General features: G+C 41.5%; 1 protein-coding gene across 2 annotated transcripts; it reads right to left on the bottom strand.

Moving 5' to 3' along the window:
- AGA (aspartylglucosaminidase) lies at positions 1–26,258 on the bottom strand. 2 transcript variants are annotated; one of them, XM_081807268.1, is made up of 9 exons: positions 26,042–26,258; positions 23,984–24,137; positions 23,329–23,441; positions 22,184–22,296; positions 20,837–20,951; positions 20,014–20,089; positions 19,022–19,129; positions 18,198–18,331; positions 1–4,546 (listed from the first exon to the last, which is right to left on the bottom strand). In XM_081807268.1, the coding sequence occupies exons 1-9, from the start codon at positions 26,166–26,168 to the stop codon at positions 4,455–4,457; spliced, it is 1,032 nt and encodes a 343-aa protein (XP_081663394.1). In that variant the 5' UTR covers positions 26,169–26,258; the 3' UTR covers positions 1–4,454. The 2 variants fall into 2 exon arrangements, with proteins under 2 accessions (XP_081663394.1, XP_006728600.1); XM_006728537.3 differs by lacking the exon at positions 1–4,546 and adding an exon at positions 16,479–16,740 and having other exon boundaries at positions 26,042–26,254.
- Positions 26,259–26,861: the final 603 nt, after the last annotated feature.

Genomic DNA, 26,861 nt, shown 5'->3' on the forward strand with positions numbered 1-26,861 from the left:
TTGACTGTAAAGTTTAATATGGTATTGAAGAATGTCTTTAATCACAAACGGAATAATAGTCCTACGTCCAAAGATGTACACAGCGAAACCTGGGAAAAATCTGTGCATGTTGTGCTATGAGTGGAGAAAAGACTGAAAATATATTCACAAATCTGGGGAAGGAATGGAAAGAAGAGGAAAGGGGAAGATTTTGAATGAGGCCAGTACATACTCAAGCGTGAACTCTCTTGGATAGACGATAACCCAAGGCGGGGGGCAGGAAATGGTGTCTGTGCAACAGGTGGATGCCTGTATGGTTACGTTTCCTCCTTCACCCTGGGCAATGAAGTTGTGTCTAGATTTGCAAGATGACAGAAGGAAACCCTTCAGAGGCTTTTGTGTTTGATACCGTCTGTTAGGCTTTCATGGAAAAATCGCTACAAGAATATTTTATTAGCAACGATCTCCAATCCCCTTCCTTCTTTCAACCACTTTTGTTAGAAGCATAACACAAATAATGCAGTTTTGAAAAACAAAGCTGTTCTAGAATATTTCTGCTAATGGAGGACTTGAAAGCCCTGGTTGTTTTCACAAGCCAAGCACAGGTAGTATTTGTGGGCATGAGAGCGTGGGTTGGTTTTTCATCTACATCCAGACATCTTATCCCAGAAAAAGTTTTGTGCCATGATTTTTAAAAGAAATACCATCTAGAGTTTTGACAGTGCTCTCTGCTGTTCATCCTTAACCAATTAAAGAGGACCCACCAGAGAACTTGTTCATAAAAGATTTACAGAAAAGTCACAATGTAGTTGAATTCAAAATGAAGAGTGCAAAGATAAGTGAGCATTTTTGAATAATAACATATTCAGTAAAAGACAAAACATATCAGCTCAAAATACAATGGAACAGCATTAAAAAAGGTATCTTGGGAGACATTTCTCTTCCCTAACAACTCTTAAGAATAAACAGATTTCTTCAGGGTTACTTTGAAAGACTAAAAACACATACTAGGTAATTGGGTTGACAATTGCCCTGTTTTGAGACAGCACTCTGGGGATACGCACATCCTGCCCCCAAGCAACAGCATCAATTTGATAATTCGAAAAACAAAAATGTTAGCTCCATTGTCTCTTGGCTGGATTGACAGTCGTAGAGGGAGAAGCCAGTTTATGTCTGAGAGCTATTGCAAATGGAGGCCTGGAGTCACACCACTTGCTGCCACCTGATAACTATTAGCTTTTAGAATTTTATGTTACTTTGGCAAGATTTGATACTTTATGTTTATTGTCTTTGTAAGTTGGGGGCAGTAGCAGTGGGAAATGAGTGTGTGGTAGGAAGTAAGATCTGCAGATTGATAACATATGTGTTGTGCAGGAGAGAGCCTGCAAAGAAGGAGAATTAACATGTATTCAGTTCCTATTGTAGGCCAGGCATTGTGGTATGTGCTTTATAATTTATAATCACCGCATCAGCCTCATAAAGCATGTATTAATATCCCTAATTTGACAGATGTGAAGAAGTCAAGTCATTTCTCCAATGGCACATAGATAATTCGGTAGCAGAAAAAGAGTTCCCGTTTAGGGCTCTCAAATCCCAGTGTTGTGGTCCCTGTAATTCACGAGGCTGACTCATCAGGGAGGAAACTTGGCACATCTCGCTCACTGTTGCTCAAATTCTAATGCACACATAACTCAGCTGAGGGTCTTGTGAAAATGCAGATCCTGAGTCACTAGTTCTTGGGTGTGGCCTGAGATGCTGCATTTTTTAATTAACAGCAGATCATGCAGATGGTGTTTGTTTGGGGGCTGCGCTCAGAGTAGCCAGCCTCTAGTTTACCCTCATGGGTCCTGTTGTGGAAACCTAAGCCTCAGACGTGAAAAGCCCAGGAACATGTAATTCAATCACGGCAGAGCTGAGTTTGAGCGGTGGCAATGCCAAAGGATGGTTGGAGGGATGCCCCCTTCCTATTGTCCATCAGCCCCCCAAAGTAGACCCATAAACATGCATGTATTTGCTGTTGAACTCAGAAGACTTGCCTGAGCCCCCTTTTCCAGTTCCCTCGCTGTCCTTTCCTTCTGTACAGGATTCTGGAGTCAAACCTTTGTGTTCTTTCAGGTGATGCTTTTTTAGTGTAACTCAAGCACGGCATCTCAAAGCATGATGGACAAATAAGTAACGGAAGGAAGCCATTACAGCTCCTCCAAGATGGGGATCAGGAACTCAAATGTCCGTGGCCAGCCAAGGCATGTGAAGGAATGACCTGGGTGGGTGATGACAACCTGGAGAGCATGTGTCCCTCCCCAGAAACAGCCATGGCCTCGACCAACCCCATGGAGACCTTTGAAGCCAGGATTGCCATGGTGGTGTAGGTGGGTTTCCAAGCCAAACTGTTTAGAGATGCTAACCAATTCAGAAAGGTTAGCTCAGGGGTGGTGTGGGGGTGAGGAATCCCCACACAGTTGTGGAAGATCAGACGGTTATATGTCTCTGCTCTTCATTCTCTGCCAATACCAACATCTGGGTAAACGAGGAATCTGAGTGAGCTCTATCTACTTAAATGTTTTTATAAAATGAACCAAATCTAGGGGTAGAGGTAAATATTATCATGTTTTTGGCATATTATTTTAAACTGTCAAGGATATCAGATAACTCAAACAAATTATCTTACTATATGTATATATATATATTTAATTACCCCAAGAATAATAATCCCTACTAAATGGCCTTAGGTTCCATAGCCACGATTCAAAATACAGATTTGTCCTCTATGCCTCCAAATATCAGAATCATGGATTCAGTGAATTTATTTCCCGTATCTGTAATTTTGTGTGCAAATCCTTAAAAGCCTGGTGTTAAAAGACTGAATGTGTCCTTCCCCTGTTGAATTCATTATGTTGAAATCCAGTCCCCAATTTAATGGTATTGGGAAGTTGGATCTTTGAGAAGTGATAAGGATTAGGTGAGGTCGTGAGGGTTCCATTTAATTAATTAAGGTCTTCGTGCCCTTAAAAGACTCACAAGGGAGCTTGCTTCCACTGTGCTGTCCTCCATGTGTGGGTACAAGAAGAAGCAAACCACCCAGAAACCGAGAAGCAGGTGCTCACCAGATCCTGGTCTGCGGGCAGCTTAACCTTGAACTTGCCACCCTCCAGAACTGTGAAAAACAAATGTTTGTTGTTTAAGCCACCCAGTCTTAAGGGTTATTTGTTAGAGTGGCCTGGACGACATCACCTAGTAACTTACCAAGAACATGGAATATTGAACACAGCATATTCTGTTCGAGAATGTAGACACTTGGGGTTATCATTTACCTATGATCCAATTTCTTAAGAACTTCATGAATATATTGGAGGTTATCTGGGTGTCCTATCTGATGTAGAATTTGAGAACCTTATAATTTACCGCTATTGCTGAAAAAGAGGGAAAAATGAAATACCTGATTCTCAAAGAATAGAATTGTCGCAGTTGAACCCCTGGCAGGATGAGCCTGGATGTCGGACAGAGGCAGAGAGAAGTGACGTGTTCTCGACACGAACTAGTTATGTGGCCCTCTCTCTAAATTATGATTATGAGTCACTTCTCTCTTAGGCTCAGCTTACTCATCTCCAAAATACTGGAGATCGACTTGGGGATCTCACATGGATATTTCTTTTCTTTCTTTTTTTTTTTTGTATTTCACTTTTAAAACTATTATCCTACAAACCATGTTTTATATTTATAAAGTGAGCTTCAATGAGCTTTGATATATTATCAAAAAGAGAGATCTTAATCTATGTATAAATAATTTTTACACATTCTTGTAGGGGAAAGCTTATCTTGGAAGCATCAGTGATCTTCCTAGCCCCCAACTCCACTCCAGTGCTGGTTGTCTCCACGTCAGGAAGGGAGATGGATGTTATGCCTCTTCTCCAATTAATCAGGTTTATGTGATGCAGATTTTCTCTCTCTCACTGTAGTTAAATGACTGCAGTGATAGAGCTTCTTTCTTGGTTACTTGTAAACATGTATGCCTTTGTTTCTTTTAATTTCCCACTGACAGTGATCTGATTTTCCACTCTGTAAGATGAGAATATTCATCTCCCTATCCATTATTTGATCTTTCTTCCTCTTCCATCTCCCATCTTCTATTATTTCTATTTAATTGTACTGTTATACATGCATCCAAGTATACAGTTACCATATGAAATTTGGGTGTGGTGAGAAGCTGACATGGTGATTCCAACCCTAACACTAGCTTCTCTAGCTCAAGGTGTGTGTGTGTGTATTTGCACGCGCGTGTTGTATTGTTAAGAGCCGAACCTTAAATGATGATTCTGATAGCTGCAAATCAGCCACAGTGCTCGCCTTATTCTATCACTCTGTGGGGATGCAGTTCAGTGGGCAGCAGATGTATGCCGAAGACATCTGGGCGCTGGCTGGTTTTTCACATGTTCTGAGATGTGGCATTTCTTACCAAACGGTAATATAAATCCTGACTATGAAAAGGCTTCAGCAGAGAACAAACGTGAGCTTCTTCCGTCAGACACAATGTTACTCTGTGTGGAGGGTGTCAGGCAGCTGCTCGCTCCTGTTAGGGATGAAGGGTAGATGCATGGGTCAGGCTTCTTTGGCTACATTTCCATATCCCTGGCAAAATCAGTTAAGACCTTGGAGTGCACAGAAGTGTCTGGGCTCTTTGATCGCCTGTCCATCGCTCATCTTAAGGCTCTAGTTATTATTACCTGCAGAGCCCAGAGATATTGTCTGTGTACCGTGAAACTCAGGGGTTTTTCTCCTGAAGTTTTGCTTTCTCTTAACTTCCTCCCTCCCTTCTTTCTTCTGTCCCGGCTTCTCTCTCGTTCTTTGACTACTTCTTCCCTCCCTCCCTCCCTCCTCTCTTGCTTTTTCTAACAAACTTTATTCTAGCTTCAGATGCAGTCAGCATTCCAGGCCTGGCCTGCTCTATAGCTGAGACCACTGATCTCTTAAGTTGGAAACCACTGTCACCTTGAACTCACATCTCCTCCAAGTTTCATGCTCACTTTGCTGGACTTGATCCTAAGGCAAATTCTGAAGACAGGATGCATGCAAAATACAATCTCTGAATCTTACATGTTTGTACAGGTGTTTGTTTATTTATTTTTTTAAAGATTTATTTATTCCAGGGAGAGAGAGAGAGCATGAGCACAAGTGAGGGGAGGGGAAGAGGGTGGAGGAGAAGGAGACTCCCCGCTGAGCCGAGAGCTCAAGAAGCAGGGCTGAATCCCAGGACCCCGAGATCATGACCCGAGCCGAAACCAAGAGTTGGACGCCCAACCAACTGAGCCATCCAGGCCCCCCTGGACAGATCTTTATTTGTGCCCTTGCTCAGTAATTTGTTGTTTTGATCTTTTTATTGTTTCCTGACAAATTTGAAGGTCTTGGTTGCTTCATTATTTCCCAGCACCCCATGTTTTGTAGATGAAAGTCTGCCTCTCATTCTCTGTCTGGAAACATGGCCTTTCTATTTGGAAAGCTTTTCCAAAAGTACTGAAATTTCATGGTGTCCGAACATATGCCTTTTTTCGTGCCCTCTGTCACAAACTCAGTGAACACTTTAAACTGTGGGAAATTTATTTATTTGTATTGAGAAATTCCTTTGCCCTATTTTTCTAAATTTTCTCTTTATTTTTTTCTTGAATGTTTTCTTTCCTCCACCTTCTTCCCTTTTCATATTATCCGGCTCTTGCTTCATGGATACTATATATTTAAAAATCTCACTGAAAGTACTTCTTGCACTTTTACTGTTATCTTCTGCCCCCAAGTTGTTTTATTTTCTCCTGCTTCATGCTGGAATGTATGATTCCTCCTACATTGTAACAATAGCTTCCATTTTGTAGACTTTTCTCAAATATCTAGGAATCCTGGCTTGCCTTTTAATCTTTAAGAATGTGGCAACTGTCAGAAAGTTCACTTGGAGCTCTGTGAACATGGCCGGGCTGGTAATTGGCAGTCTTTCCTGTAGAATGAGTGGGGAAGGAGATGAGTAGCCTTAATTGCTACTGCAGAGTATCCTTGTTTGGGAAACGAAACTCTTCGAGCTAGCTTCCCTAGTTCCTTCTCCACGTTTATTCACACTGTGCAGCGCACATGAGCACGCACGTGTGTGTGTGTGTGTGTGTGTGCGCACTGGGGGAGAGCTAAGGGTTTGTAAACCTTAAAAATAAAGCTGTCAGTTATTTTACCACCAAAATGGGTTTATTTGGGAATAGCAGAAGATTGTGATTTGGGACATACAAGCTATGGCAAAACCAGAGGCAAGTCCAGAGAACAAGGGAGAGAAACACTCTTTTATAGAGAAAAGAAGTTAGGGAGTTGGGAGAGGCTCTTTGGGACAAAAAGTCCACTGGAGTAATCTAAAAGCTGGAAGTGTAGCCGCTTCTCATTGGCTGGGCTTTTGGCAGGGGGAGGAGGAAACCTTCCTTTTTCCTGCTGGGGAGGTAAAGTAGCATCACTCTCAAGGTCCTCTCTGTTGGGTCTGCGATTGACAAGGAGTGGTGGGGAAGGAGAGCGCCCCCTTGTGGTCCCTTTGTCGCTGCATTTTAAATGAGGTTTATTAATTTTCACAGGTGAAACCCCTGGTTGGCAGGAATTGTTTATGTGGGAATAGGGTGTGTGTCTGTGTGGCAGGGAGTGGGGCTGGGGGGGGGTCTATGTATGTTCCCTAGTTTTTAACTCTACATTTCACGGATTTCTTGTATTGTTCATGACATTGCTGATTTCTTCCTTTCTAGAGTTTTATGAGCACATCCGTCCTTCTTCATCAGGTCTGGGTATAACCTCCTTCACTCTCCATTTTTTGACATCTCTCTTTTGTCTTCCAAATTTTTAAAAAGGCTTCCACTTGTCCCCTTGCGGGGTTTTTTTTTTTTTTTTTTTTATGTTGTTGGCTTATTTTGATTCTTCTTCATTTTTAAGTCATTTGAAAGTAGTAGAGGGAGAGGAAATAAGCCCGTGTTTAGTTGATCACCCTGGCTTGTAAGCTCCTGAAAAGGTCTTAAACATTAAGAGGGTATGAGAAGCCAGTTTTTGAATAACAGACAGCGACTAAGAAATAAATCAATCACCCGTAAGCAAAATTTCACACCGTACGTAGCTGGGCTCAGGAACACGTTTCAGTGATGTTCTTCCTGCCCTGCGTTTCTTTTCTTGTGGGGGAGATGCAGTGGGGAGGAGCTAGGAGAGTCTGGAGGCGTGTATGAATGCCGCCGTTGGCAGAGATGAGCTGACATGCAGCTCTGTGCTGGTGCACAGTTCTAAGCAGCCGTGTGGAGGCAAAACAGGGGATCAGGGGCCAAGGAGCCCAGTATGACACAAACGGAGGCTAGTAAGAATACATGACATATCACACACGGTTGCTCAAAGATATTATTTAAAGTCTAATGTCTTGCTTCAGCCTAGATAATAACAATAATATTAGCCAACATTTACTGAGCACCTTCTGTGTGTGGCATTAAATACTTTAGACCAGTTCCCCCAAATAATCCTCTAAGGTAGTTACTGTTGCTGTCATTATTCCCATCTTACAGGCAGCTAATAAGCGGCAGAGCCAGTGTATGAAATAATTAAGTTCCAGAGTTCCTCTAAGACTGTGTGTGTGTGTGTGTGTGTGTGTGTGTGTAACAAAGTAACAGAGATGCTACACTATCTCAAAACACTTTTAGCCAATGGTATACTGGTAAACTGTTTCCCCAGAGCGAAAAGCAAGCCCTAATCGGTAATGTCTGCTGACATGTTGGTATACAAACTCCCACCATGGCTGATTTCAAGGATATTAATGATTTAACAGTCAGCTCTGCTGGCAAAAGTGGGCTCCAATATAACACCGCTTTAGCCTCATTAGAACTAAATTGAGGGAGCTTAGATGGTCTGCTATTGCTCCTATTCTGAACTCATCTTTGGCTTAATTTTCATTTGGTCTTAAATAAGCAGAACAAGAAAGGAAGACAAGTGATATTGGTTTTATTTAGGAGTGGAAAGAAGTATTTGACATTTATGGTGGTTAAGGATTTTGCACAAGTTAGAAAGAAATATGGACTGCTAGCAGTTGGAACGGATTTTGTTCTTCCATATCCACGCTAATATCTGATTTTCTCACAAATACTGTATGTCACCATCCACGTTATAGGAACAAAATTTTAATTAAAGAAAATAAATGAGTAGCCACATCTAATGCCAGCATAGAAAGGTCACTAGTTTAAATCAGTTGGCCTGTTCTTTAGTGCACTGTCCATGCCTTAGAACTCTAAATGACTTCCTGGCCCTTTAACTCAGAAGCAAAGAAGTTGATTACGGCAGCTCTCACTTCCACTGTATCCATTTATGAACGTGGTAATTATTTTATCCTTCAAATGGGGATGCCTTCTCCAAGTACTAAACTATGGCACTTCGTTGCTGGCTGAACCTGAGCTGTGTAAGAAAACATCATATAGTCCATATGAACCACAGGCAGTTCATATTTTTTGTAGACCTCATTATCTCGCATTAACTTCCTAAGACAGGGGTTGAAATTATACTGAGTAATCATAAACAGCAAAATATTGAAGAAAGCAAGTAAAAATTTCACATATGACTTTTTAGAAGCTTTTTGAAAGGTCTAAGAATCTTTAAAAAAAAAATAACCAGTAAAGTGACATAAATAGGTCTGAATTTATCTTCACAATTAGCATCCAATTAAGATATATATTTATATGTCACCAGCTTTTATTCAAATGATTTAATTAAACTATTAAGATACTAAATGACTTCGATTATGTCTTTAGCTCCAGATTCAATCATCCAGCATTAGATGTAATGACACTTTAAAAAGAAGTTCAACAATGAAAAGTTATGGGCTTTAAAAGTATAGTATAGTCTTTACAATATCTCAATTAAAATACATTATGCCTATGATTTGCCTTCTGAAACCAAAAGGAATCACTTAAGTGAGTGCTGGTGTTGGAAACAGACATATTTTTTTATTTATTTGTATGTAGCACACATGCATATTTCTAGCAACTTCAGGTCAGTGTTCTATAAGAGTAATTCAAAAAAGACAGCATCTTCAATAAATGGTGCTGGGAAAATTGGACAGCTATATACAGAAGAATGAAACTCGACCATTCTCTTACACCATACACAAAGATAAACTCAAAGTGGATGAAAGACCTCAATGTGAGACGGGAATCCATCAAAATCCTAGAGGAGAACATAGGCAGTAACCTTTCCGACATCGGCCACAGCAACTTCTTTCAAAACACATCTCCAAAGGCAAGAGAAACAGAAGCAAAAATGAACTTTTGGGACTTCATCAAGATAAAAAGCTTCTGCACAGCGAAGGAAACAGTCAACAAAACAAAGAGACAACCCACAGAATGGGAGAAGATTTTTGCAAATGACACTACAGACAAAGCGGTGATTTCCAAGATCTATAAATGAACTTCTCAAACTCAACACCCAAAAAAACAAATAAGTCAAAAAATGGGCAGAAGACATGACCACTTCTCCAAAGAAGACATACAAATGGCTAACAGACACATGAAAAAATGTTCAACATCATTAACCATCAGGGAAATTCAAATCAAAGCCACATTGAGATAACGCCTTATACCAGTTAGAATGGCAAAAAATGACAAGACAAGAAACAACAACTGTTGGAGAGGTTGTGGAGAAAGGGGAACCCTCTTACAGTGTTGGTGGGAATGCAAGTTGGTACAGCCACTTTGGAAAACAGTGTGGAGGTTCCTCAAAAATTTAAAAATAGAGGTACCCTATGACCCAGCAATTGAGCTACTGGGTATTTACCCCAAAGATACAGGTGTAGTGAAAAGAAGGGGCACATGCACCCCAATATTCATAGCAGTAATATCCACAATAGCCAAACTGTTGAAGGAGCTGAGATGCCCTTCAACAGATGAATGGATAAGGAAGATGTGGTTCATATATATGATGGAATATTACTCAACCATCAGAAAGGATGAATACCCAACTTTTGCATCAACATGGATGGAACTGGAGGAGATTATGCTAAGTGAAATAAGTCAAACAGAGAAAGTCAATTATCATATGGTTTCACCTATTTGTGGAACATAAGGAATAGCATGGAGGACATTAGGAGAAGGAAGGGAAAAATGAAGGGGGGGGGGAATCGCAGGGAGAGACGAACCATGAGAGACTATGGACTCCGGGAAACAAACTGAGGGTTTTAGAGGGCAGGGGGATGAGGGAATGGGTTAGCCCAGTGATGTATATTAAGGAGGGCACATACTGCATGGAGCACTGGGTGTTATACGCAAGCAATGAATCGTGGAACACTACATCAAAAACTAATGAGGTACTGTATGGTGACTAACATAACATAATAAAAAAATAATAAAAATACCACCAGTTATACGAGGCTGCTAAAAAAAATCTGTAACAATTTGACAGGAAAGGAAACTTAAAGTATCGTTGGAGTTCTCTCTCCATTATTTGGTATGTATTATTTAGTAGTGCAACTTGTTCTAATTTCCATTATATTAGTTACTGTCTCTTTGATCATTTTATTTAAAGAAATGAGGTTCATATTTAGTGTTTCAGGTGGGATTCCTGAATAGAATAAGAAATCTTTTTGAAATTTTATCACAGCTAATTCAACATTTATTGCATGAACAATTTCAGAGGGTTTGTGCTGGTAAAACCACAGTCCTTGTTCTTATCTTCAACTTACCTGCGGGTCTACAATGGTTTACCCCAAGTATGCAACAGATAGTGAAAAATAACGAAATCAGGGATTTCTTACAAATTATTGTTGACAATGCCGAGAACTGTGAAGAGTCAGAGATTTTACCCTACTTGCTAGCTAACAAGTTAGCCTGCCACTTACACAGAAGCTGGCAGAAGACAAGAAATACTGGGTCAGAGGCAAAGGACTTCTTTGCTTACAGCACAGCAGTGTGATCTTCATATTTAGGTCCCTACTAGGGCCCGTGGGGGTGCAGGGAGGTGAGCTTAGGTGGGTATGGAAACACTGAGTTTGCATCACAGCTGAGGAAACTCAAACTCAGGAAACCCAAATTTTTATAAGGATGTTGCAAGCAAATTTGCCTCAAAAGATTATCTTTATTACACTGCACAGCAAACAAACTGCCCCTTGCCTGGGAAGGGGACAACATCTCAAACAAGGCTTTTGCTAGAGAAACATTCTCGAAAAGAACAGAAGCCAGCACCATGCCTGCTTGGGAGGGTTGCAGCTACTATGTGTAAAATATCTAAACTCAGAATACTAGTATTATCTTCCTTATTGGTTTTTGGTAGAATAAATGAGATACAACACATAAAAGTGCTTAGAACTGTTAAATGCTGAATCAGCGTAGGCTATTACTATATAATACTCCAGCACACACTCAGATGTAAGACCTTTAGTACTTGAGATTTTCCCCCCTATTATAGAAAGTAATATATGCATTTTTTTTCTCCTTTTAGGCTTCAATTTTTAGAACGGTTTTAGGTTCATAGAAAAATTGAGCAGAAAGTTCATAAAGTTCCCTTAATAGCCCTGTCCCCACACATGCACAGCTTCCAGTACTCTCACCATTTGCAGTAGGATGGTACATTTGGTACACCTCAGGAACCTAAAATGATACATGTTTGTCACCGAAAGTCCAGTAATTTACATTAGGGTCACTCGTGGTAATGTACGTTCTGTAGGTTTGGACAAATGAATACTGACATATATCCACCACTATAGTATCATGCAGAGTAGTTTCACTGCCCTAAAAATCCTCTATGTTCAGCCTATTCATCCCACCCTCCTTGCTAATCCCTGGCAACCACTGATCTTTTTCTGTCCCCGTAGTAATGCCTTTTCCAGAATGTCAGAGTTGGATTCAAACTACATATATATATATATATATACATACATATATGTGTATGCTTATTAAAAGATAATTATAAGAGAATTTTTTTTTTTTTTTTAAGATTTCATTTATTTATTCGAGAGAGAGAGAGAGGACAAGCCAGGAGGAGAGGGAGAAGCAGGCTCCCCGCTGATCCCCGCTGAGCAAGGAGCCGAACATGGGACTTGATCCCAGGACCCTGGGATCATGACCTGAGCTGAAGGCAGACACTTAACCAACTGAGCCACCCAGGTGCCCTGTAAAAGAATTCTTAAGAAAGCCATCCATAACTTTCCTACCCAATAATATCTTTAACCTTTTCATTAATTTCTAACCAGTATATTTCTACGTATCTTTTTATCTATTTTTTTAATTCATTTTGTCCTTTAGAGAATTCATTTGTCATAAATTTAACAACCTCCATAAAACTTTTCAACTACTTACGCATATTTTATGTCAGTCAGGAGAGGGTAATTTGTGCTGGATCACAGTAACAAAGGCTTCTTTCTTTTTATTTCTTTCTTTTCTAACAGTCCATGGCAAGAACACATTTATTTGTGAGTGATTTCAGAGAGACATGGCTATCATCATGGGCCTTTGCTTGCTCTATATGATGAGGCTACAATTATAAGGATAGAACCATAATAAGCAGAGTAAAAACACAGCTTTGATTGTGGTGAGATCTTTGCAGTAAAACTGATCCCAGTGCAAAACTGTGGGAGTCCTAGTTGTAGCAACTCTCTGATTATTGATCAGCCTCTCACAAAGGCTTATTTCTTGTTCACACTATGTGTCACTGTGTGTTATCACGGGGGTCACTATATATATATGGTCACTCAAGGGCTCAGGTTGATGGGGGCAGCCACAGAATGTCACGTTGTCTTACTTGAAGAAAAGAAAACTAGGAAGGTCTCACAGTCTTTACTTGGGATTAAAGCTCTAAAATCAGTCACACGCCTACACCAAATCACAAGGGTCCAGGAAGAGCAATCCCACCATGTGCAGAGCTGGAGATGTTTGGTGAGCATGATTCATGACTCCACGGTTTATGCCGGAGCCAGTAAAAATATGACTCAAGCCATAGGGTGAGTCATTGTTGCCCTGTTTAAATAAAAAAAAGTTAAATAATTAAAAAAAATTGTTCCAGGGCTTAATCAAAGTACATCAATGAAGAGCATGAAATTACCAACATCTCTATTAAGTATTTGTGGTTAAGGTTTTCCTCTTTGCCTATTGTGCTAAAAAAACAAAAAACAAAAAAACAAACAAAAAAAAACCCAACAACAACAAAAAAACAAAGACTTGAGTGAAGTTCACCTACAGAAATAATCAAGAAACTTTGATACTATTGACATCAAAATCCTTTCCTTGCTCTGATGTTGTTTAAACTGAGCTAGGATAATGCCCAGATTAAAGCCCACTAGACTCCTTTGCCATGTTGGAAACCTTACAGGAGAGAAAAGGTGGAAGTCTGGGAGCTGAAGAGGCAGGAACAGAATTAGGTGGGGAGTGCTGTGTGGGAGTATGTAGATACTATGTACCTACATAGTATAGAAAACCTGACTAACAAATCTGAGTGACAACATTCATGTTCTCACTTAAAGTTGATTAATTGGTATGTGTGCTAGGACAATTTAATTTTGCTTAAGTAGTAGGTAAGTAATAGAACATTTTCTGTAGGGTCAAAGGAAAGAAACCTGGCACAATGGGGAAGGTGTTGTAATCCTAGCTCTTACCTTCACCCCAAGCTGCCTCCTGGCCCTGCATCCACGTAGTGGCACAGCTAGGATAGATGTGACGAAAATCACCAACTACTGTTTGCCATAAAAAGTTAGATCATGATTAATTTTTCCAAGGTTCCCTTCCCCAAGCACTTTCTCGCTTTTATGAAGTTTTGGGGAAACAGTTCATTTTTAATGTTTATTTTTATTATGTTATGTTAGTCACCACACTAGGGAACCAGTTCTAAGTTCCATTTATGATTGGCTCACAGTTCCCTTTTTGAATTGTGCAATTTCACTAGTTATCTATGTGTCTCCCCTACGGACCCCAGTGAACACTGATTATCAAAACATCATCATTAAAGAGGTGAGCTCCCTCTCTGCACATTGTCACCAGGGACAAAAAAAAAAAAAATTCTAGCTTTTCAAAAGAAAGGACAATAACATCTGCAGCCTTTAGTTAATATGATATTCAAATCTAGAACTTAAAAAAAAATATTTCCAAAGCAAATTCCATTTCTTTCTACATTAGATATATAGGGAAATTATTTCCATCAAGAAGAATGTGAGAGGGAGAGAAAAATACCTTTTAAAAACATAAGTGGGTTGTTTTTGATGTAGGAAAGATGTTAGGGTTCGGAGCTAACAGCCAAGAAAAAATTCTTGAGACGTCTTTGGTGCAAAAAGGTGGTTTTATTAAAGCCCGGGACAGGACCCATGGGCAGAAGGAGCTGTACTGGGGTCATGAGGAGTGGCCCATTATATACTTTCAAGTTGGGAGGGGGTTAGGGATAGCCTAAGTCTCTAAGGAATTTGGAAGCAAGGTTTCTGGGACCTTGAAGGGGCTAGCTATTGTTGGGGAAAGGTCATTTATTACTGTCTCATAAAACCTGAGTCATGAGATCCTCCAGATGTATATCAGTGGGCCATATGCTTGGGGGATGATTGCCAACATGCATCTTGGGGGCTTTAGAGATAAAAGAAGTTTCCAAAGTAGACTTACAGGATCCTGGGGGTCTTGCTAGGATTGCCTTTTGCCCTTAGCAAATTATTAACATGGAGGCAGCCGAGTCCCTAGAGGAAAGTCACTCTGCCTGTTTCAAGGACTTGTCAATGGGCTCTAGGTGGTAAGGAAATTTAATAATTTTTCTTCTGCCTTTGCTTCCCACATCAGTTTTTAACAGCTAAACTCCTAATTTGCTGAGGAATGACAGGCCATGAAGACTTTCAATTTTTCTGCTGGTACATGGCTGCCTAAAATATTAACAGATAACTAACATACAAAACAGGGATTCCATCTTGATATAAATACACTGCAAGCTTAAATCTGTTTCCTCTCCTTTGTTCCAAGGCCCAATATCAGATTTAAACAAATCAATATACCTCATGAGAACCCTCAAAAGTAAGAGTTTCTCTCCTCTGTGAATGTGAGTGAATCTGTAGGATTATTTCCCTTGTAGTTTACAGGCTACCATCAGTAGCTGCTAATTCCGGATTTCAGATTCTAATTTGTGAAGAATCTGATTTGGTGGGCTAGTGTTCCTGAAATGGAGGTATTTGCAACATGACCTCCAAAGGCCAAAGCAGCCATAAGACCAAAGAAAAAGGCCGACAAGTTCAGCTTGACAGGAAATGGTTTATTAAGGGGACTCAGGGAGAGAAGTGTGTCTTGGGCAGCTGAAAGATGAGTAGAGGTCCAGAACCCTACCCCCCGTAAAACCCGATTTTTATAGCCCTAGAGGCTGGGCGACCACCTGAGAGGAAATGTTTGAGAATCATAGTCCGATCTCCAGAGCTGATCTTTGCCCCAAGGATGTACTTGAGTGTAGTTAAAAATAAAGTGTGTGTGTGTGTGTGTGTGTGTGTTTGGCAGGGGCTGTGCTCCAGAACTCTCCAGGTCACACAGCCATCCCCAGGACACATTGTCCAAGATGGCGTTAGTCGGGTTCTCACACCTGAAGCAGAGGGTGTTTGTGAAGAGGTTCTCCAGACAGTTACACACAGCAAGGTCTGAGAACAAGGGAATTGAAACATTCTCAAAACTATAGTTCTCTAGCCCTAAATTATAAAGAACATTAAATATTAAGAGGCATCGAAAAAATCAGAGCAGATCTACAGTTTGAGGACAATATTGTACACACAGATTTATGTACAAGATAATGCTTTTGAAGGAAAAGACGATGCTGAGAAGGCACATATACAACTCTCTGGCTGTCAGCCAGATAGGTTGACCAAGTGCCAAGGAAAACGATGCCCAGCTAGCCACCATTTTACTGCCCTATTTCCAACTGCAATCACCAAACTCTGCACAAGAGGTTAGTAATGCTGTCGTATCGATCAAGTTCCCTAAAACATTTTCAGAACAAATTCTCAGTACTAAGTATTAGTAGCTAAATGATCAGGGATTTTTGCAACTAAAGAAGCTTCACACATTGAGAACTCCATCAGAGGAAAAAACCAAAGGAAATCAACACAATTGCTCATCAGATTTGCCCATACCTTTGAATACGTGCAAAACAAAACCGCCTTTATTATTAATGGAATTCTTTCCTCTTCAAGCTGGTAGGGAACATTATGTAAAGCTGATAATCAGTGATAAGAGACCCATCATTGTAAGGTAATGAAACTGAATCAGGGCTAATCATGCTGCAACTCACCGGTATTTTGTTCTTTTGGGTCTAAAAAACTTGGACCCTCTAATTATTTTAAGTATCCAAATGCACATTATTTCCTTTGTCCTTAATACATCACTGTGGAAATAAATCCCCAAAGTAGCCATGTCTTGAAACGTTGAGCAGAAATCCAAATATCACTTAAAATTTAAACATATACAAAATACATGCATACATATTCATGTTCAGGGGACAGACAAAGCTTAAATAACAAGATCATAAGAACCACGTCCGACAGAGAAAGGGAAAGTGCTACTTCAGCCCACGTTTATTTTTGTGCCTATTTATACAAAGAAGGTAGAATGCATGAGGCATAGGATACGATGACAGTGAGTAACCTTTTCAGCCTTTGTTTCTTTCCTCTTTAAATATAGATGCGGACGGAAAAGCTGGATTAGATGCAGTCTACTTTTTCTTCAGTTGGCTGATTTTTTAGAGAATTATAAACCATGAAACTGAACTGAGTAAATGTGGGAAGTCTACTGCAAGCGGCACCTGGGGCCAAGAAAAGAGAACGTTGTCTGGGTGAATAGAGGATGCACATCTTTACAACCAATACACACACAGCTGCTTTGCCTGGCTGCTGGCTGTCGTGGACCCCAAGTTAACTGAGCCACACGAAGAAGCTCTCTCAGTCCTGATAAGCTGACCAGCCATGAGAGGACAGAACGACGGCGGGGGCGGTGGGGAAGCCATCTCTTCGAGCCTCAGAATACAGGCTGATTTTCTGCTTGTATACACACATGATATCTTTACTACTATTACTTCACTCTGGTTTCATCTCCTTTTCTTAGGAAAAATTATTTAGGCAAGTGCCCAAAACTTTATTTCCCTAGCCACTAAGATATGCCCATGATTCAGCCCTAATCCTCCCCTCCCCTCGCTCCCTGTTCTTTTCTATTCTTCTCCCACAGGAAGAGCTCTTTGTCAAAAGATACTCTGTGTCTAATCCAGCTCCCCTTACTGAAGCCAGTTTCCTGCCGCCCTCCCCACCTATGGCAAGGGGGTCTTTCCCCTGCCCAAACACCTGCACGGTCCCCTTCTAATGCCATTGCTTTAGAGAACCAGTCAATTTTAAATTCATCTACAATTACATAATTGTCATTTTTACATCTTGTTAAATCCAATTTTGAGCCTTCTAAGGTTATTTCATAAGATGGAATCAATCGAACTGACTCACTGTAAACATAAAGCCTGCCCCTCCCCCCATCACTTTTATTGACTTGGGTATCTCAGTACTTAAAAAAGAATAAGGAATTCCTCAAACAAGTTTTTCAAATACAGAACTGTGGGAAGTAAAAGATCAAAGGACAATAATAAGCAGTCTAACCTAATACGTTATATTGATCAGTAAGCTGTGTATCTTCCTCATTTGAAAATTCCCTAATGAGAAGCAGCAGTGGTTGATCTTGAAACACTTGGAAACTGTGATAGGCTCATATGGAAAGTGAATGAAGTAAAGGACATGCCTCATATGCAGTGTAAAAATAATTCTGCCAACTTCTTTGGCTTACTAATTAGTAATACGTTTGGTACCTTGGAGCCCCAAGAAGATCTAAATGACTGAGACATTAATATAATGAATGGAAAAGAAGCTGGGAAGACAATTTGTCCCCATCGACCTCTAATTAATAAAAGCATTCGACTAGAGTAGTCCATGTCACCTGGCACCAGAGCTGAAGCTGAATACCCGGTGGACCCATGTCAAAGATAAGAACCAGGAGCCAAACACTGGGTCATGAGCACCGAGAGTCAGCCAGAGGCGGGGGTGTAGGTATATTTAAGCACTCTTGGGGGTCTTGGCAGATCAACGATTAACGGTGACCCAGTGTCTACTTGATACAGTCCCTGTTTCCATTGTATAGGAGCAAATTACACTACAATATTTTAAAGTGTATGTTTTCAACAACATTTACAAGTTCACACAAATACGAATTCCAAATAAAACTTACCATAACTTCCAGTCACATTGGCACATATAACAGCCCCAAAGAAGTTTGGAAAATACTTCTGAATTCTGGAAATCACTTTCTGGCAAGCTATGGTTGGATCTTCTCCTCTTCTCATATATTCTACAGCCTGGTAGCTGATTTAAACAGAGGCAGAACTTTTAGGATCACAGAGTCAACAGAGTCCAAATTTGTTACTTGAAGTTAGAAACCTAAAACCATCAGAATTGTCACAGTTGATAAAATACCTAAGAGAAGTCAGTAACTCCTGTACCTTCAACTGGGAAGGCAAGTAAACCTAGATACAATGTCTATCTTTGCAACTTATCTACCCCTTCACTTCAAATGAGGACTGTTCTTTTTGACTCTGGCTGGATAACTGTTACTTAGGAATGATAGCCAGAAGTCCTAAAGAATAGAGGTTATGTTTAAATAAGAAATGGGGCTGCAATTAATGGGGGAAACGGTGGGCATGTGCAAGACATTCAGCTGTAATAGTCATCTTCCAGGAATTAATTGTACACAGTGACTGTCTTTCCTACTATTATCATCAATTACCACAGTTCCTTTACTCGGCGGCCTCACACAAATGATTTAAATGCATCCTAAGTATTCTCATCTGGGAAGTAAAGCAAGAAATATTCTATTTCAGAGGACGATGATGACTTAAATTACCACCATCGAAAATGACAGAGGCGAAGGGTATGGAAGCAGAATTTCTAGAAAGCTCTCATGCACACAAAACCAGATGGCCTGGCACCAACAGTTATTTTCTGACGCCATCTCCTGTCAAGATCTCCAAGGGTCCTAAACGGGAGGAGTCACACCTGGGTAGAAAGCGCATCAGTATATCCCCATCGCCAGTGGCTGCGGCCGTTCCTGCGCTGTCATCCGCGTAGACACCAGCTCCGGGTATTGGCGAATCCCCTACTCGACTTTGTGAGGGCAGGGCACAAAAATTCAGGACAGGAGATCAAGTGTGAATGCCACAGTATTTTAGGACATGATTCAACAACAGGGGATGTTTCTACTTAGCCACTGATGATTGTTCTAAGTAAAGTCTTCATCAGAACACAGAGAGCAAAGATTTTCACTTGTTTTTCAACTAAGGTTTCCACACACCTCAGTTCATGATATAAGCATTAGATGCCAGCCAGTTAGATGTCAAGATGTCACAGATTTAGTGACTATTCAATTACCACCATCCTTTGTCATCGCATTTCTGGACTATCTCAATAGGTTCCGATTGGTTTTCCTCAGCTACAGTCTATTCTTGCTTTCTCTCTCATGTGTCAAAACTTTACCAAGGTTCTTCCTCGTAATAAACCTTGGGTGTTTTTCTATTTTAAAATAAAATCCAGAAATCCTTAAACTGACTCAGGACCCCCTGCAATGTGGCTTCAGTCCAGCCCCACCGCCCACCCCCCCGGGGCACCTGACATTCATGCAATTTCTTTTCCAGCAGGTAGAAGCCCTGAACCAAGCACGCGCTACCCCGGGTCTGTGCGTGCCTTAGCCTGGATGCTCCCTTCCCTCCCTGAGGCTCCGGCTCAGCCCCCAGCATCTCCCTGCTGGCCTCTCCCCAGCCAACTGCCCCGCTGGCTCAGACCACCCTGCCATCCCTGAGCTCCACGGCACCAGCTGCAATGCCCAAGCCTTTGGCACTTAGCAGATACTCAATTATTTGCTTTCACATTTATCTATCTCAGCGGTAGGGGTGGGGTTGTGCTTTACATTTTGCATCTCTCACTAGCACCTTGCACATGCTGGTTTCTACTCAATGCGTATTTGCAAGATCCGTTCTTTCAGAAACACTAACCCAGGTATTTTGAATTTTATACCGTTTGTAGATGCCCCGGCAGCAGTACGTCCCATCTTATCGACTACAACCATGCCTAAAAGTTAAAAAAAAAAAAAATCACTGTAGGTGTCAGCTCTGAGGTTTACCTCGAATATAAACAAATACTTCAGCAGCTGGTAATACAAATATCCTCACTCAATAATTTCGGGTAGAAGAAAATAGGAAGCCCAGGAATGCTGAAAATTACACCACTTGCCTAATGTGTACTGTTTCAGAACCCACTGTCAGAGCATCATCTGGCAGACTTTCTATATCCTTACTCTTCAAACTGCTCAGTTACCTTTCAAAGGTAATTCCAGAGCAAGTCATTGACACAGAATAATGGAAATTTTCAACATGACAGCTCTAATGTGGCAAACAATATAAAATTATTAAAGAACTCCATATCAAGCAGGGGCGCGTGGCTAGCTCAGTCGGAAGAGCACGTGATTCTCGATCCAAGGGTCGTGGTTGTGCCCTATGTTGGTACAGAGATTACTTAAAGAATAAATAAAAACTTAAAAAAAAAAACCCAGCGTATCAAGTAAAGATTTAAAAATCTGTAAGTGGCTAATCGCTAGATTTTAGGGGCCTTGTGTAATTTATCTAAATGTATATAGATACAATGGAAGGAAACTGTGTGTACGTGCACCCACCTATCTATATATAGGCTTACCTGGCAGTGCAAGTGGTTAAAATCACCTTCTGGCACATAAATAAGGATGAAGAAGTTAAGAACTACAGAAAGGCAATTAAAAATGGCTGAACTTTAACCATAACAATTATATAAAAGGCAAGTTACCAATTGTATCATGACCGTGGTTATCTCCTGTTTCTTTATGGGAAGGACCTTCTTGCTTTAAGATACTAGGTGGTTTGTAAGGTCCACAGTATTTTGAAGCATCTGGGACAACATTCTGTGAACAAGATTTAAGTTTTAGTTTTTAGGAAGGTTCATTTTAGAAACTGGCAAGTAGTCATATACAATGATAGAACACTAGCAAGAAACCCAAAGGATGTCTGGTAACTGAAAGGTATGAATTAAAAACCAAAGATTAGCTAAGTCTTATGTGAACGGATGGATATAATTTAATTTAATACTAGTCTAGTATCAGAATTACATAATATAGAATCAGCATCTATACTGTCTTGAAAAAATCCCTAATTTTTCTCTTTATATGGCTAAAGGTCTCTGCACAATGGCAGATAGAAATGAAGATTTGTGTATTAGATCTTAATCCTCAAAGGAATTAGGTACACGGCCTGACCTTTAAATTTCAGAATTTGTTCTCTGGCCAAAGAATTCTGAGATTTAAAGCAAAATCTACTTTAAAACCCTCTTTATTTCAAAGCTAGGTTCATGCGAACATATTCTAAGTTGTACTCAGATTCCTCTATGGATTTAAAGACACAAGAAAAGGATTAAAACTCATAAATTTAGGTTGTGCATATGGATTAGTATTTAATCAGGAAACCTACTGCTCAGGTCTTACTCATTAGTGCACTTGCTGCCTCCCCTGACCCAGTTTTATACACTAGCCTCTTTCAAATGCTAACCCCTGAGACTCACTGGTTCCTCAAAGGTTATTAGGGTTTGGGAGAAGAAACAGATGAGAGACTAAGGTAGTCCACAGAAGGGTTCTGGATGGCAAAGACAAACAGATTTATGCTAAAAGTCCCACTGATTTAAAAATAAATGACCCCACCACTAACACACTAGCCACCTAATAATATAGATCCAGTCAACAGGGCAAGATACTGGGTATACTTCATGCAGACAAAATGTAAGAAATATTTTAGACAAATGGTTTCCAAACTCTGATTTTTTTAGACTTGGAACCTTCTGTTGCAAGGAAATACAAGCAGAGCTGTTCTGACCGAGGCCACCCACTCTTGCCCACATCAGTGCCGTCCCAATTTGAGAACTGCTGCCAAGATCCAGGAGTGTTCCACCACAGACGTACGTGCACGAGAAGCAGCTAAGGAGTGTTCGGGAACATCCACGCCCTGAGAGTCGACTAAATCGTTGGTTCTCAAGTGCAACCAGGGTGATAACCAGCACTTTAGGCAAGAGGTAGCCAACAAAGAGCAGATGGGGTGTCGCTTCATATTTTCTAGTGATTTACTTTTAAAAATTGGGTCTACATACCCTCCAGTAATTTGGCTGGCAATTCCGAGCAAGCCAATCTGAATGAAGGGCTCGAGAAGTATTGGTAGATAAGTCCTCACTGATAAACCCCATACTTTCAGCAAACTTGGTGGCTGGAGATTAGGAAGAAAAGAAAAAGATAAATTAGTTAAGCATTGCCTTCTAAATAAAATACATATACGGGAAGTGTTCTTGGTCAGCAGTCTCTCAAGTGGGGTACACCATCCCGGGGGGCACACGATGACTTTGAGAAGAATATTCAGACACGAACAGTTTTAAGGACATCAGTTTCTAGATCTCAACTGCCACGTAATTCCTAAATCTGATCTGCTTGAGACCCTTGGGGTGTATATTGTGACAGTTATTAATTCTCTTTTCCATCCCCCTTCCCAGTCTCCCTTCTTGCACACCCCGCTCACAAGCAAGAATCTTATTGTTCTAACTAGGGCGCAATGCCCAGCGTTGAGACACCAAACAAAGAGCCAACTAGACTCCATGTGTGAGTAACATCTTTTAGCTTGTCAGACAGTTTTTAATTCCATCTTTTGGCAAAACTGAAGGACGCCTAACTGTGGAGTTATTAACTAATTCATCACTAAAAAGTATTTTTGATTATAGGTCACTGTATGATTTTTGGTATATAATATGGAAGACGTTCAAGCAACTGACGCTGTCATGGCAATACTCTGGTGCCCGTCTTCGGACGAGAAGAATGCTCTGTGGTCTCACCCTGATACAATGAATTCAGGGAGAGAAATGTTGCTGGCTCATGCTTCAGTCCAGCAATTACCTATCTATAGATAAGGAACTAGGTTTTTTAAATCCTTTTTTTTTTTTTTTTTGAGCACTCATAATTTTTCTGTTTTATTTAGCTTCCCTAGTCAATGTCTCTATCCTCCAAACCTTAGCATCCATTCCACCATGTTATCCATGTTTAAAACTTTAGCATGTTGTTCTTTATTTTTTACTATTTTAAAGATGAAGAAAGTGTGAATTTGGAAGTTTAGTAACTTACCTGACAGTAAATAGATACTAAGTAAAAGAGCTGGAATTGGAACTTGGGCCGGCTTTGATCGATTTTATTTTTTCACAGTGAGGGACAGAGACAGAGGGCTAGATAAAGCTTCAGTGTTGTAAAAATATACCTGACTCTCCCACTAACAGCGTGTGTGCTGTATGTTCTAGCACTTTCCGAGCCACTCCGATCGCATTTTTAATTCGCCTGAGATCTCCTACCGCTCCTACGTTCATAGTAGTGCTGAAAGAAAAAAGTGCATGTGATTGATTAAGGTACTTTCACAGGTTCAAAGATAAAAACAGTATTGGTTTACTTGGAGCAACAGTTTTGTAGGATAAATTCCACCGTCTTAACGTTACACACGACAGCACATGCATGAAGTTCATACAAATTCCCACAAGCAGACAGATTAAGGAACAAACAGCAAATCAATCTACCACATACTCCAACAGTACTGTCATTCTGTTTCTCCTGACTCATTTTAAACGTGGCTTTCAGAAGTGGTTTTAAGGCTTTGGGTCATGCAAACCACAGCTTACGGGGATGGCAGGTCAATGATGGTCTACCAGGGCAGACATCTTTTCAAAGCTTGGGATTGTGTGTGTTCTAAGGAGACTACCTACTTCTATGTGATATTTCTATTATGATGATGATTTTCTTTCAACAGGGAGGGAAATTCCTTGTATTTGGACAGGACATGTACAATAAACTAGGGGTTTTGACCAGACAAAGCTTACACATGCCTGTCTTGCTCTCAGTAGAAGGTTGATTGATGTTCTTACCCGTCCATGATCATGGCATCCAATGTGGTTTCTCCAAGCTCATCGGGACTCCCTCCAAAGCCCACACTGCCGTCACACTGCTCCCTCTCACACACGGCACAGCCATGCTCAACTGCATCCAGGGTAGAGCCTCCAGATGCTAAGGTCCTCCATGCTGTTAATCAAATCCTGGTTTATATACTGATTTTTTTTTTCAGTGCCAAATGCAACAAACCAGAAACGTTTTGAGAACTCATATAAAAAAAATTTCACATTTACACTAAGTTATTCAGAATTTTAGTTTAGTAAGCGTGACAAAGGAAGGATGTAGACAAAGTTGTATAATGCAACTATTTACGGCGAAGAATTTAAAGACTTTCGCTAGTGTTATAAAGTGAGGGGTGTTTTTTACTTGCTAATATTTCTGTGCTGTGTAAGAAATGTCTCCTCTCCTTCAATTTTCTAAGTGAAGCCACTAAAAGGCAGTTAAATTGAAAATTCATTAAGTCAGTCTTATAAATTTCTTCTGCATCACTAGATTATCAAAAATATATACAACTAGTACTTTTATTGAGGTAACATCAATCACAGCAAGTCTCAATAACCACACCCTAACAGCAAATAATGACAGCGAGGGCTAGGCATGGCTTCATCCACTAATCTGCACAACAGCTTTTCAGGTAAGTATTGTACAATTACTATCCTCATTTTAAATAGGAGGAAGCAGACCCAGAGAGGTTAAGTAGCATGTTCAAGGTCACACAACTGTTAGGTAGCAGAGTCAGGATTCAAAAGCCCATTTTGGCTCCAGTGGCCATGATTTTAGCAGCACTTTGTTCTGTGGAGTCCCATACATTGAGAAGGAAAAAAAAAAAAAAAAAAGATCTTTGGTGGTCAATGTCTTATTAATAAAAATAGAATTCCTTGAAGGGAAGGTGCTATTACTGGTAATTTTAAGTATTACTACTGGACCTACAGGCTTGAAAGTGTATTTCAAGAAGTTCCCCTTTCACTACAGGCGGCCTTTCTATGTCCCCTGCCTTCGCCACTGCACTTCCTGTTCTGTCTCCTCATCGCTGTTAATTTCTTTCTCACAGCCTTGTTTGCTCACTCTGAATCCTAAGCGCCACCTGTAACATACACTTAGCTCCACCAAATTCCGGAGTCAATTCTGCCCCAGTAAGTTGTATTAGCAGCCTCAGATGGGAGAGGAGGAGTCTGAAATTACGCTTGGGGTAGTAGGTCTCGGAATGAATGAGACAAACACACAATACATGAATAAATGACAAGATCATGGTATGATACAGGATTGAATCAAAGCACAGAAGATAGGTACCTAACTCAGACTGGGCATAAGGGCAGCAAATCAAGGAAGGCTTCCTGAAAGAGGTGACACGCAAGCGGTTCTCAATCTTGGCGGCAAATCAAAATCACTTAGAAAGCTTTAACAAAACAAAACAACACAGAGGTCCTTTTTCCAGCAGTTAAATGAAAATCTCAGGAGGTAGGGCTCAGGCACGGGTACTTAAAGAAGCTCCACAGATGATTTTAACGGCCAACCACGATTGAAACTCTGTATTCCAGGTGGCAAATACACAATGTCAGCATGTAACAACAACAAAGTCAATGTAAAAAGAGTATGTATGCTTTGGGAAATTAGTAGCCTTTTGCAAACTGCAGTTGCGTCAGGGTACTAGGAAGAACGGAGGGCTTAGAGAGGTGGAGAGACAAGAGACAGCCCCGTGAGAGAATGGATGTCAGGGAAGACAGCGCAGGCGCCCCTGGAAGAGTCTAAGCAGGAAGGCCCTAACTGCTGTAGGTCAGCAACCTGGTGGAAAACCAGGCGGCGCGGGGCTGAACGGAGGGCGGATCGTGACGTGAGGAGGCCCTGAAAAGCAGCAGTGGAAAGCAGGACTCGGGACCCACTGCAAGAGACGCCGCGGTGCGGCAGGCGCAGGAGAGCCTGGGAGCTGAGGCTGCGGAAGGGCTGGCCCACGCCCGCGCCAGCCCGCCCCGCCGGCGCCCGCACCGGGGCCAGCCCCCGCAGCGCAGGCCCCGCCCCGGGCCGCCGCCCCGCACCTGCTTCGGTTGCATTCTTAAAAGGCCAAGTGTTGAGGACCAGGGGCAGAGCGCTGGAGCTGTGCAGGAGGCCTGGGCCGAGCAGGAGCGGCACCAGGAGCAGAGGGAGGCGCCACTTCCGTGCCATGGCCGCGCGCCCGCGGAGAAGGGTCGGGGCCGCAGCTCAGCGGGCCGCCCGCGCTCGCGCACTCGTGATCCCCGGCGCCCCGCCCAGCCCGCGGCCTCGGCGGCTCCCTTGGGGCGCGGGCCGTGCTCCCCCTACTCTCGCGAGACCTGGCCTCCTCGGGCCGCGGGAGGGCGGGAGCGCGGGAGCCGCGGGCGCTTTCTGGCCTGCGGCCGCCTTGGCTCAGTGCTAAGGGGCTCCTTAGGTCGTACGCAGATTTTTTTTTTTTTTTTTTTTTTAATAGTTAACCAAATTATTGCTTTCCCCCGTTGTGAAAGGCAGACTGAGCCTCGAATGAAATTATGCAGCCCTGGGTTGCATGACCTGGGACTATTTTCATTTGATTTTCGCTTATTATCCTTTAAATGAAAAGTTGAAGTAGACAAATTTTCAAATTCAAAATGGGCTCCGGGATCCCTGGCCTCGGGTGGTTATGCAGTAAGGGCGAAGCAGGCTTGCTTACAGCCACAGCTTTTCGCAGGATGTGCTCTCATTACGAATCCCGGAGCTGAAGGCAGAGCAGAGACGGACTCTGCGGGGCTCGGAAGTGCACGCACGCTCCTGGGGCTCCGGGGCAAGAACGGTTGCGTCTGGAACGTCCTCTACCTTGTCCCTGACACCTTTCAGTGCTAAATACGTGTTTGAAATAAAGGTGGG

This window comes from Leptonychotes weddellii, chromosome 2 (assembly GCF_054177405.1).
Source record: "Leptonychotes weddellii isolate Sample4059 chromosome 2, ASM5417740v2, whole genome shotgun sequence".
Taxonomy (NCBI): Eukaryota; Metazoa; Chordata; class Mammalia; order Carnivora; family Phocidae; genus Leptonychotes; species Leptonychotes weddellii.

Bases quoted from the DNA above. Each gene is read 5' to 3' on its own strand.
- AGA (XM_006728537.3), bottom strand. From the start codon at position 26,168: ATGGCACGGAAGTGGCGCCTCCCTCTGCTCCTGGTGCCGCTCCTGCTC. The intron at 23,442-23,983 runs GTAAGAACATCA...TTTTTCTTTCAG, and splicing joins GATGCCATGATCATGGACGG to CACTACTATGAACGTAGGAG. The intron at 16,741-18,197 runs GTAAGTTTTATT...TCTTGGCCCCAG, and splicing joins CAATGTGACTGGAAGTTATG to GTGCCGCTTGCAGTAGACTT.